The 12,933-nt window shown below is 47.6% G+C and overlaps 2 protein-coding genes across 3 annotated transcripts; one reads left to right on the plus strand and one right to left on the minus strand.

Moving 5' to 3' along the window:
- The first annotated feature begins 1,900 nt into the window (after nucleotides 1–1,900).
- LOC148307238 (uncharacterized) lies at nucleotides 1,901–7,138 on the plus strand. The gene has a single exon (XM_088263811.1). The coding sequence runs from the start codon at nucleotides 1,901–1,903 to the stop codon at nucleotides 7,136–7,138; it is 5,238 nt and encodes a 1,745-aa protein (XP_088119937.1).
- A 4,190-nt stretch (nucleotides 7,139–11,328) lies between these two features.
- On the minus strand, nucleotides 11,329–12,364 carry LOC148307239 (transcription factor BTF3 homolog 4-like). Of its 2 annotated transcripts, none has more exons than XM_088263738.1 (2): nucleotides 12,335–12,364; nucleotides 11,329–12,240 (listed from the first exon to the last, which is right to left on the minus strand). In XM_088263738.1, exon 2 carries the CDS (start codon nucleotides 12,217–12,219, stop codon nucleotides 11,740–11,742), a length of 480 nt encoding a protein of 159 aa, XP_088119864.1. In that variant the 5' UTR covers nucleotides 12,220–12,240; nucleotides 12,335–12,364; the 3' UTR covers nucleotides 11,329–11,739. The 2 variants fall into 2 exon arrangements, with proteins under 2 accessions (XP_088119864.1, XP_088119865.1); XM_088263739.1 differs by having other exon boundaries at nucleotides 12,324–12,364.
- Nucleotides 12,365–12,933: the final 569 nt, after the last annotated feature.

A 12,933-nucleotide genomic window follows, 5' to 3' on the forward strand; every position in this document is an offset into this window, starting at 1 on the left:
ATTCTGATAAAAATAAGTCAATTTATTATTTCTTAGTTTGCACTACCACATATTGATTGGGTCATATATCATTAGAAATTGTGTAAATAAAATGTTAAAATTAATACTATTTTTTAAAGGAATATGCTACTTGTAACTGGAATATAATTGCATGTCTGTTTTCAACCCTTTGCTCGTATCACATACGGGCGAAAAAAGGGCCTTTGCGGATTTGCCCATACCTGGTACGAGCACAAAAAATGGGCCTTTGTGGATTTGCCTGTAACAGATACGAGAACCTGCGAGAAGAAATGGCTCAAACTGATCTTACCATATTATTTTATGAGCTCTGTGTATGGACTGCAGTGGACTCTGTCGCCCAATGTCAAACATATCGCTCACTCCTTTCAACAACGTCATATATAAAAAGTCATCAATTTTCAGTTGTGCATGTTTTCGGAATGCCCAGAAAATGTACTAGATCCCAGCAAAAGCGGCATATTTTTAACTTAATATTTATTCGCTACAGGGCAGAGTGTGGTTTTTGCATTTTGAAGAAAAGGTATTGTTTAATTATTTTTTTAAATATACTAAATATTTTTCAAATGGAGAAAAAAAACCTTCAGGTTTTACCTTAAAAGATCTGTTGCACAGTAAAAAGTTCAATAAGTGGCTTGATATTTATTTTTAATACATTATATAATCTTTTTAAACTTTAAAAACATTCTCTTGAAAAATTAAGTTTTTTGATTAGTGACGTTCTTGAAAGGAGTTAGCGATATGTCAATGTTCCAACCATACAAATATCACATATTTGAAATGAAATACATACCTTTTTTCTTAATAAAACTCATTACTCAAAGAGTCATGTATTTTCAGGAATATTACGTATTGATTTTGTGGAATAACACCATTAAAATATCAAAATAAAATACGTGTGCGAATTACAGATGTTAGCATCAACAGGTGAAAATACAAATTGATTTGCATTTTCACCTGTTGATAAGAACATTTGTGTAGCCGACGTAAAGAAGACACTAGATTAGAAATAGAATTAATTAGCTTAGGGACCTCGGTATGTGTTAGCAATGTACTGCCCCCTCAATAAAGACTGAAATGTGTCGCTTTCGGGGGTGGTCTTTGCCCATACCGAGGAGAAATTAGCTCTAGGCTAGATTAAGCTATTTTTAAGACATTATTATAGACTGAATAAATTGTAAAGTGTATACCGCTCTGTGGTGCGCGCTCGACTGCGCCGAAGTAGCGGAGTGGGGATGTCCTTATACGTGCTAGAGGGAGACGGTACGCGAATGCCCTCGCTCCCTCTACGCCGTGATTGGCGGACATACCCCCCTCCGCGATTGGTCAGGCACGGCCGGGCGGCGCTACGGCGAGGCACCCAGAGCGGGTATATATAGGGGAATATTCGTCATAATAAATCAGATTTCGACCGACTACCGCTGCGTTTTCTTCTCTCCGCCCCGCTTCTTCCCGACTTCGCTGCCCGCCCGGACTCATCGCCCCTCAGGAACATTCGACCGCCGCTACCCCCTGGACTTGGACTCGGATTTACTTTGGAGCTGACTGCACCCGGACTGGACGACGACGGAGCCGCCGCGACGACCCGACGGAGCGATACCGGACTTACGACCCGGTTGCCTGCTGCGTGCAGGTTGCGACTGCCGGTGCTACATACCGCCTTCGCCGGCTATCGCAAGGGATCTCTGGGCTTTCGGTGGATCTCTACGCGGGTAGATTCACCGTCGAGCGCGGCCGCGGGCTGAGACTTGCCCGGCCGCTCTGCGCTGACGCCAGCACCTGCGGCATCTACAGTACTTTGTGCTGCGGCGCGATTGCCTAGTCGCCGCGTCGCGTACAAGTTGGTCCTTCGAGCCGGATCTTCACCGCAGAGCGCCTAGAGATGACTTCGAGAACCCCATCGCTTCGCTCAGGGAGAGGAGGCACACCACCCAGAGAAGAACCGCCAATGGAAGGAGACTCTGTCGAATCGGATTCGTCAGAGGACACCGTCCAAAGGCTAAGAACGCAAGTTCGAAATCTCCGCGCTACACTACGAGACGTCGAGAGCAGCCGCGGACGCGCGGACGCGAATCCCGAGCCCGCGGCGCGTACAACAGACATGGACAACATCATGACAGTATTATCGAGGATGGCGGTACTATTAGAGGCTTCGCAAGGAAGGAGCCCGGCTTCAGTCCCAGAAGACGTCAGCAGGGTCGGCGCTTTGATCGCGCGCCAGTCCACTGCCAAGGATTTACCCGTCTTCGCCGGAGAGCCGCAGGAATGGGCCACGTTCAAATCGCAGTACACTCAGTCGACGGAGATGTGCTGCCTTTCGGATCCGGAGAACCTCCTGCGTCTACAACGCGCATTGAAGGGACGAGCTAGAGAATCGGTATCATCATTACTCGTGGACCCGAGCCAAGTAGGCGTCATAATGAAGACGTTAGAACTTCACTACGGTCAGCCGGACATCGTTGTGTCATCTCTACTGGAAAAGGTGAGAAGACTCCGCTGCATACAGAACGACGGATCGACGCAGGCATTAGTGGACCTATCGAGTGCAGTTCGGAACGCGATAGCGACCTTGGAAAGCTTCGGCGGGGACTACATGTCGACGCCTCAGCTGCTAAGCGAGCTAGTGAGCAAGTTGCCGCTGTGTATGAAGTTTCTATGGTGGTATAGCAGAAGGGGAGACCCCACAAGGCCCACCGCGAAGGATTTCGCGCTGTTTTTGGAAGACATGACGGAATCGGCAATGATAGGCGGCGGTATAGAGCCGCACGTATATAGCGGAAAAGACAGACAGCGCGAGAGGCCTCACAAGCGGGAGCAGGTGCATACAGTGATTTCTGTGGAGAAAAATGTGAATAGTGTCGTGTCATGTGTTTTGTGCGGACAGAGCCACTGGTTGCAATCTTGCCAGGAGTATCTAGAGTGTAGTGTCACAGAGAGATGGAACATAGTGCGACGGAAAAATCTGTGCTACGCGTGTCTAGCGAATACTCACCGGTATGTGAGTTGCAAAAATACGAGGAAGTGCGGCGTCGATGGGTGCCGCCGAACGCACCACAAAACACTTCATACGAGGGATCGAGCCGAAGTGCGCGAAGCTCGATCCGACTCAGACATAAGAGCGCCAGATAGCAGCGCCCGCCGGGATTCGCCCGCTGCTGCCGGCACCGGGGGCGCTAGACCACTCGCGGACGAGAGACAAGCCGCGAGTACGAGCGAAAGGAACATCGACTCCGGACACAGTTCCCGAGTCTACAACTTGGTTACGAGCACGCACGCTCGCGAGGAGCCAGTGCTCCTGAAGGTGATCCCCGTCACCCTAAGCGGTCCGCGCGGAGAAGCGGACGTCTATGCATTGCTCGACGAGGGATCAACCATAACACTGCTGGACTCGAAGATTGCCAACGACATTGCGGAACCAGGGGGTGCCCGAGGATTGAGGATTCACGGTGCTGGCGGGATGTGCGTTACCGATGCAACTTCGAGGAAGGTGACACTGGAGGTGCGCGGGACTGCGAAGGGACAATTCTCGCTCCGTGCAAACACGATTCGGAAGCTGCATCTACCGCCACAACCGGTGGCTAGTATAGATGGTAGGGTGCAGCATGTGCGCCCGCAATTACTGATCGGCCAGGACAACGCCTCACTTATTGTGTCAAGAGAGGCGCGTAATTGCGGGAACTACATCGCCTCCGAGACGGCCCTGGGAACGGTCGTTCATGGGGGGCGATTCCGCCAGACTTGCGTCAATACACTGATGGCGTTGAGTGCGGACCAGAGGCTGGAAGAGCTAGTCCAGCGGAACTATGCTGTGGATGCGCTGGGAATATGCGCTGCAGCGAAAATATCGCGCCAGGAGGCGCAAGCCATAGAGGTCATGAAGGCTACGACCCGTTTCCTACCTGAAGGGCGGTACGAGACGGGGCTTCTATGGAAGGAAGGCGGGCCTTGTTTGGAAAACAATCGCCGTATCGCGCTGAACCGCTTCTCAAGCTTGGAGAAAAAGTTCAGAAAGGATAGTCAATTCGCCGGGGCCTACCGAAGGAAGATTGAAGAATATCTCGCCAAGGGGTACGCGCGGGAATTGGCAACGGCCGAAATAGAGGACACTTCGAGTGGGCGATGGTACCTCCCCCACTTCGCAGTAACAAACGTAAACAAGCCCGACAAATTACGTATTGTGTTCGACGCCGCCAGCTTTTGTAACGGGGCCTCATTGAACGGCATGTTGGCCAATGGACCGGATCTCCTCTCATCGCTTGTGGGGAATATCATGCGATTTCGCGAGGGGAAGGTCGCGCTGGCGGCGGACATAAGGGAGATGTTTCTCCAAATAAAGATAAGGAAGGAGGACCAGCGGGCGCAGCTGTTCCTCTGGCGAAATAATCCCGACGAGGAAATTCGGGAGATGGTTATGACGTCTATGACGTTTGGCGCTGCATGTTCCCCGAGCAGCGCCCAATATGTGCGGAACCGGGTCGCGGAAGACCACGGGCAGGACATGCCCGCCGCCAGAGATGCCGTGCTTCGAAAGTTCTACATGGACGACTACATGGATGCTGTGGATCGCACGACAGATGCGATTCGATTGCGCAGAGAGGTCTGCGAACTTCTACAGCGGGGCGGGTTTACCCTCGCGAACTGGGCGAGTAACGATCCCGCAGTCCTAGAAACAATCCCCGAGGAATTGAGGGGCAAGTGCGCGCGAGACATTATCAGCGGAACCTCGACGACTGAGAGAGTTCTGGGGATAAAATGGGACCCGGTGACTGACGAGTTCCGCTTCAAGTTTGCGGCGTCACGGGAGGTCCCGGCCGGGAGGCCAACGAAAAGGAAAATCCTGAGCGAGGTCATGAGCATATTCGACCCGCTCGGGTTCGTCGGGTGTTTGACGATACGCCCACGGATTCTACTGCAAGATATCTGGCGATCCCACATAGGGTGGGACGAGGAGATAAGCATAGAACAGGCAGATAAGTGGCGCACTTGGATAAACATACTGCGCGAGACCGAGTGCGCCATCCCGCGGCGCGTGGCGAGCAAGGGCCAGCAGGTAGAGCTGCACGTGTTTTCCGACGCATCGGAACAAGCTAGCTGCGCCGTTGCGTATATCGTAGAGGACACCGCCGCCGGGAAAAGGGCGACATTTGTGGCCAGCAAGTGTCGGGTGAGCCCGTTACGGGCGCTGTCAATTCCACGCCTGGAATTGCAGGCCGCGCTTATAGCTGCGCGGCTAGCAGCAACCATCAAGAAGGAATGCGGCGTACAACTGCGGGAAACATTCTATTGGACGGACTCCATGACGGTGCTGTGCTGGGTCCGGAGCGATTCCCGCATCTACACGCCGTTTGTGGCCCACCGCCTGGGGGAGATAGATGAGCTCACGAAGGCTCGTGAGTGGCGGTGGGTTCCAGGGAAACAGAACCCGGCTGATCTCGGGACACGAGACGGCGAGATACCGGACATATCGCCGACCGGTGTATGGTTCAGCGGGCCAGAATTTATTAGAAGAGGAAGGGATGAATGGCCGCCGCTCAAGGTGACGACGGCAGCATCTCAATCAGAAGTGGAGCTTAAGTGCGCGGACAGCGCTATCGTTATGACAATGCTCCCCGACGAATTACGGTTTTCGTCGTGGAGACGTCTAATCCGGACTACGGCGTGGGTACTGCGGTTTGTAAATCGGTGCCGAAAAAGGAGTCCGGGGAGCGCTACGCTCACGGTCCAGGAGCTCGAGGAATCAGAAAGGGCATGGATAAGGATATGCCAAGAAGACAGCTACCAAGCCGAGATAGCTGCAATCAGACGGGGGGAGTGCCTCCCGCGGGGGAGCCGCTTGATAGGGCTGACCCCGTTCCTAGATAACGAAAGCGTCCTGCGAATGGGGACGCGCATAACCAAAGCGCCCGCTGTGAGCGAGCCCATGAAGGCGCCAGTAATATTAGACGGCGCACACGCATACACCCGATTGATGATCCGGCACTACCATGAGTCGCGACTGCACGCAAGCACGGAGCGAACACTCGGCGAGATTAGACAACAGTTTTTCATCACCCGACTGCGGACAAATGTGAGGAAAGTAATCTACGAGTGTCGCTTCTGTAGGATGCAGAAAGCGCGACCGCAGCCGCCGCTCATGGGACAATTGCCAGTCGGCCGCCTGGATCATCACGTCAGGCCGTTCACCCATTGCGGGGTGGACATGTTCGGGCCCGTACACGTCACGATCGGAAGGCGACGTGAGAAACGGTACGGGGCCCTGTTTACGTGTATGGTGACGCGGGCGGTGCACATAGAAGTCACACCGTCACTGAGCACCGACTCGACGATACAGGCGCTGAGAAGGATGGCCGCTCGCAGGGGGCACCCTAGTACCATATACTCGGACAACGGCACTAACTTCAGGGGAGCTGACAAGGAGCTCGCGGACGCCATGAGAGGAATGGCTGAGGATCCCGAGCTCCAAAACGAGGCCACGAAGAGGGGAATCGAGTGGGTGTTCAATCCGCCATCGGCACCTCATATGGGGGGAGCCTGGGAACGGCTCGTCCGGTCAGTAAAGAGGGCGCTGATGGCAATACTTAAAGAACAGTACCCTCGGGAGGAGACGCTAATGACGGCGATAGCGGAGGCCGAGTATACAGTTAATACTCGCCCCCTGACACATGTTTCGCTGGATAGCCGAGACGCCGCCCCTCTGACACCGATGCACTTCCTCATCGGGTCGAGCGGGGCCCAACCGCATTTGGCGGACTACAGAGGCGTACCGCCGGGGATATGCCTGAAGAAGCAATGGCGCGTGGCACAGAAGCTAGCGGATGCTTTCTGGAAGAGATGGATGCGGGAGTATCTTCCGACGCTACAACAGAGGCGAAAGTGGCAACAGGCTGCCGCACCTATTAGGGTCGGCGACATCGTGGTGATCACGGACGCAGCCCTGCCGCGGAACGAATGGCCGCGGGGGCGCGTCATAGCAGTCACCCCGGGGAAGGACGGACAAGTGAGGAGCGCCAGGGTCCAGACAGCCGCCGGAACATACACGAGACCCGCCATCAAGCTCGCCGTATTGCTGCTGGGAGACGACGTCGGCGCAAGGATGCCTCCTCGGCAGGGGGGAGTGTAGCCGACGTAAAGAAGACACTAGATTAGAAATAGAATTAATTAGCTTAGGGACCTCGGTATGTGTTAGCAATGTACTGCCCCCTCAATAAAGACTGAAATGTGTCGCTTTCGGGGGTGGTCTTTGCCCATACCGAGGAGAAATTAGCTCTAGGCTAGATTAAGCTATTTTTAAGACATTATTATAGACTGAATAAATTGTAAAGTGTATACCGCTCTGTGGTGCGCGCTCGACTGCGCCGAAGTAGCGGAGTGGGGATGTCCTTATACGTGCTAGAGGGAGACGGTACGCGAATGCCCTCGCTCCCTCTACGCCGTGATTGGCGGACATACCCCCCTCCGCGATTGGTCAGGCACGGCCGGGCGGCGCTACGGCGAGGCACCCAGAGCGGGTATATATAGGGGAATATTCGTCATAATAAATCAGATTTCGACCGACTACCGCTGCGTTTTCTTCTCTCCGCCCCGCTTCTTCCCGACTTCGCTGCCCGCCCGGACTCATCGCCCCTCAGGAACATTCGACCGCCGCTACCCCCTGGACTTGGACTCGGATTTACTTTGGAGCTGACTGCACCCGGACTGGACGACGACGGAGCCGCCGCGACGACCCGACGGAGCGATACCGGACTTACGACCCGGTTGCCTGCTGCGTGCAGGTTGCGACTGCCGGTGCTACATACCGCCTTCGCCGGCTATCGCAAGGGATCTCTGGGCTTTCGGTGGATCTCTACGCGGGTAGATTCACCGTCGAGCGCGGCCGCGGGCTGAGACTTGCCCGGCCGCTCTGCGCTGACGCCAGCACCTGCGGCATCTACAGTACTTTGTGCTGCGGCGCGATTGCCTAGTCGCCGCGTCGCGTACAATTTGTATTTTTTAAAAAGTAGTTATCTTTACATTGATAAACTCAAAAATGGTCTTATGCAAGTGTTTTGTTTTTATATTTATTTTCTAGCAGTGAAAGATATCAACTGAAAAAACAAGTATTTGCTTAGTTGAGGATAAAAGTAAAAGTCGGATATCTTTTTCTGGTATTTACACGGATCCAAAGGTGCATAGGGCACTTCATCTGTTAGTGTCAGAAGTCCACATTATCGGAAGGCAAGTATACTTAGATGTATAGACGTGAAGGAAGCTAGGAGTGCATGTCAGGACAGAAAGGTGTGGCATTCCATCCTCTTTGCCTACCCTTGCAGAGAAACGGAGTGATAGTAGTCTTCTTCTTCTAACCCTTATCCGCATCCAATGGTACATTGGGCACTGCATCGTATTGACGCATTGTTATCTTGATTGTTACTAACATGAAGGCAGGGTGATCGCTCCTGCGCTTCAGGGACCAGTCTTGGGTAATATTAAATAAATATTAGCATGCATAATCACTAATACATATTTATTTTCACCTTCCCTGGGAATCGAACCCGAGACCTCCAGCCCGGTAGCTAAACACGCTAACCATTACACCACAGACGCAGACTATCACATATCTAGGAGTTTCGAAAATTTGAGTAGTGTGGTTGTCAATCATGGGTAGAATGGTGAATGTTGCATGTGTAAAGCGATCACTTAACCAGCCAATGAAAGGTTATAAAGCCCTGTAAATACCCAGACTTCCATATTTTTCTTCATCTATGTTGAGATACAAAAATGCAGGATGTCTTCTATAGGCGTCTTAACTTGATATGAAAAACCTTTCATTCTTTTTTGTTGTTGGAATAATTCAGTTTTTTTTAATGACTGAATAATCCAATGTCTGATATAAACCCTCATCCACACCCGATGGTGCACAGGGCACTGCATCATATAAACAGTGTTATCTTGATTGTTAACACATGAAGGAAAGATGATCAGCCCTCTGCTCCAGGTACCAGTCCAGGGTTACATTGAATAATTACTAGAGTGAAAAAAATCACTATTATTTATTAGAGCTTCTCCTGGGAATCGAACCCGGTACCTCCAGTACGGTAGGTGAGCGTGCTGACCATCACACTACGGAGTCGGACAAAATTTAGGTATTTTGTGTTCCAACGCTGCGTTTCACTTCTTTTTTGCCTTGTAATATAATGCGTATTAATTTGTATTATTTATGGTAATAAAACTAAATATTTTGTAATTATTTTTATCATCAACAAACTTTATTCAGTATGTAACATGATCAGAAGAGAACACAGACAAGATCCTTTCAATCCGGTAAAAGCACTTTGTGGTCGTATTCCTAGAAATGGAAGCCAAAACACACGGCTGGCGAGAACGTTTTAAAATTCACTTATTAGAAAAAAGCCCATAACAGAAGAGATGTCCAAACTCGGTGTGTTTAAATCAAACAACTGGTAAAAGAAAAACCATCACTTTTTATAGCTCGGTACCATGAACCCATCCAACCAGTAATATCAGATTATTTGAGTAAAAAAAACTCACGTTTAAGCGGTTTTTATTACTTTCACGGATATGAGGAAGTCCATATGATAAAATTGTGAGTGTACTGGCAAAAAACTTTAACTCTAAAATCCGTTATTTAAAACTTTTATCCTGAATAAAATTGGAGAAGTTCCTGATTGGCCCACACTAGATTATCCCTCCTGTTCCCAACACAAATTTATATAAAATATAAAAAAAAAACATTTTTTTAGTTAGAAGAAACAAAAATCCAATGAATGAATTTGTAAAACTTGTATTTAATAAGCAAGGTAGATAATAAATGCAATTCCCATTTTAAAAAAAAGTCTGTATAAAATAGCCGCTATTAAACTTGAATTTACTTTTAAAACCATATATATATATATATATATATATATATATATATATATATATATATATATATATATATATATATATATATATATATATATATATGTGACATTTCAAACTACTCAGTGTATTTTGCCAGTTTAAAAAATGTTGAGAACTTTATAATATCCACCATTAAGTCAAAATTGCATAATTTTGAGGTAAAGTTTTTTGCCAGAACACCCATGATATATACTTGTACACAGAGTCTCTAGCCTATAGGAAGGGAAGTTTAATAATATACGTAAAAAAATGCAAAAATGCTAATTAGATAATTGTATAACCTGCTATGCCAAGAGAACTTAAAAGTAAGAGAATCAAAAGCCTTATATTTAATTTAAAGGACACCAATATACAGACATTTTGAGAACTTGCATCGTAAACTTGGTTTAAAATTTAACATTTAAACATATTTACGACTTTCTAGCAGTGGATCAATGCAGCCAATTCGAGATGTGACCTTTTAGAGATAAAAAGATCATCCTCTATCTATAAAATGACCTATTTTTGCTCTTGCAATCTCAGCGTAGAAGGGGGTCATTTGAATGTATATTAGTGTCCTTTTCAAGAGACAGTCGGCATAAGCGGGTTAAAAAAATCCCACTAAACTTGTCGATAATTGCATTTTTGATGGGCCTATTTTCAACGCTAGAGACAACGGTGGCTGTGTATAATATCATGTTATAAAAAGCTTCATGGACTACTGGATCGAAACTTAATATGACAATGTGCAACTACTAACTCGATACACCGAGGTAATATAAAACCGTATTGTCAGAGTAATATGTAAATCACATAAGCGCTCATTCGGTATAAATTTAAATTGTAATTAACATTAATCGATAATATAACAATTTGAGCAAAGATAAATTAAGAAGTGTGTATAAGAATTAAGTTTATACGACTTGTAGGAAAAAATTATATTGCTATGAAGACCCAAGTAAAAAATCACAAGGCTCAAATATAAACTCGTAATACTCTTTTTCGCAGATTTCTGTTTTAGCATTTGCCATGTGGATTTTTAAATAGCCAAGTCAAAAATAGAGTATTCCTTTACACTTCATATTTTTATTTGTTACGGTTTTCTTTTGAAATTAGTAGGAAATAAAAATATTAAGCATAAATAAGGAATTTATTTTTATATGTGAAGTATTTTCATAGTGCATATAATGCAGTATAATTTAACCGAGAAGTCTTTATCAATAAATTATGAAAAATGACCTATGTGATTTATATACTAGGCCGACGAACCGTAACACAATACTTAAATTGTAATTGTTCATGCAATATGAAAGATAACTAACAAGAAAAACAAAGCACACATGTGTTACGGGATGTGCCATCACCGCACGCCGTTAGAGAAATCGCAACTAAACGGAAAGCAAGTAGAGGAGTGATCAGTAAAAGACGCAATGGAGTTATTATGTTACAAACATTTTGCTTTTAATATAACCAAATCTCAACAATCACAATCCGGGCGGACGCTCCGCAGGCCTCGATACCAAACTAGAAAAATGGCTTTTAAAAGTTGTTTTAATAAACTTTTGTACAACTATAATACATTGTTCGGAAATTGAGTGAGTAAAAAGATAAAAGAACTGTATTAATTGCATCAATAATAGTGTTTATTTCTAATATTAGGGCTCCTAAGCACTCAGGAACATTCAGGCGTTGACTGGACAATACCACTCGCAGAAAGGTGACTGACACTCCGACGACCCGATCAACGCGTCCATCACTCCGATTAAACCGAAACAGAACACCGCTTCCTTATATTATCTTACAGGTTTTGTCAAAAAAATAAATTTGAGGGCAGAAGCGCGGTTAGTCCGACTTCTTGGCCTCCGCGGCGGCGGGGGCCACCTCCTGTTTGGAAGCTTCGTCGAAGTTTCCGACTAGACTGGGCACCTCGTCGTAGTCCTCGGCGAGCGCCTTCGGGGCCCCCGCTCCCGCGGCGAGCTTCTTCAGCTGGTGCAGCCCTTCCGGGCCCAGCTGCGTGAGGATGCCGGGCAGCATCTCCGCGATCTGCTTCGTCTCGCCGTGCCCCGTGATCACGAACGTGTTGGCGGCCAGCGACGCCTTGGCCTTCGGGTTGTTGAAGTGAATCACGGTCCCGTCGTCCTTGATCATGTTCACCTCCTCGATGCCGGGGATGGGGTTGAGGGACAGCTTCTTCAGGGAGGACTCGAGCTTCTTGTCGTCGGTGGCGGCGGTCGCGTGCACGACCTTCTTCTTGCGCCTAGGGGTCCCTTTGCCGCCGATGCGCACTTGTGATTGCAACTTTTTCAGCTTGTCTGTGTTCATTTTGTGTGTTTTGGCGCAGACCTGCCGACAGAAACAAAAGGCACTTATAGATAGATGTTTTTACAAGTATTTAAGTGCAGAAATCTATTATTTGAACAAAGTACAATTTACACACGTGCTCTAGCTGACCGGTTACTTCAAAGAGAAAATGGCTGCCGCACCAAGCACACTGGCCAACCTTCAAAAACAGAACGTACGGTTTAAATCTGTAATACAGGAATCTTCTTTACTCGCTGATTCGTTATCAACTGAGCTCGTCAGCTTTTTCTATTCGACAACAGGTTAGAAAATAATGTCCATCTATTTCTCCTATCACCCAACAGATGGTACTACTGTACGCTATATTTTTTACCGTATTACCTCGGCAAACGAATATTTTTGAACAGGGCATTTGCTGCGGCTAACAAATTGAAATTCGGACGAGTTCGGCAGTGAAAAATTGAAGGAATCTTGTGAATATTAGTATTTTATAGTGTAATTTAGGCGGTACTCAGTACGGTGGGATTAAAGATAGCACCAACCATACCATCCAATAAACCAACGAACTAAATGAAACTTAAACTGAAATTTGATTCAGTTCGGACCACCAATTTTAGATTAATTACGAAAAATGCTTCACCTGACAAACAATTATTTTAATTTTAATCAAAACATTTTATAACACACAGTAGATGACTATCTAGTAGGCATCTAGTCCACTGGAATGGGCCAAAA

This window comes from Brachycentrus maculatus, unplaced genomic scaffold, assembly GCF_059751285.1.
Source record: "Brachycentrus maculatus isolate JH-2025_06_01 unplaced genomic scaffold, ASM5975128v1 h1tg000203l, whole genome shotgun sequence".
NCBI lineage: Eukaryota > Metazoa > Arthropoda > Insecta > Trichoptera > Brachycentridae > Brachycentrus > Brachycentrus maculatus.

Excerpts from the sequence above, each read along its gene's own strand:
- LOC148307238 (XM_088263811.1), top strand. The coding sequence starts at position 1,901 with ATGACTTCGAGAACCCCATCGCTTCGCTCAGGGAGAGGAGGCACACCA.
- LOC148307239 (XM_088263738.1), bottom strand. The coding sequence starts at position 12,219 with ATGAACACAGACAAGCTGAAAAAGTTGCAATCACAAGTGCGCATCGGC.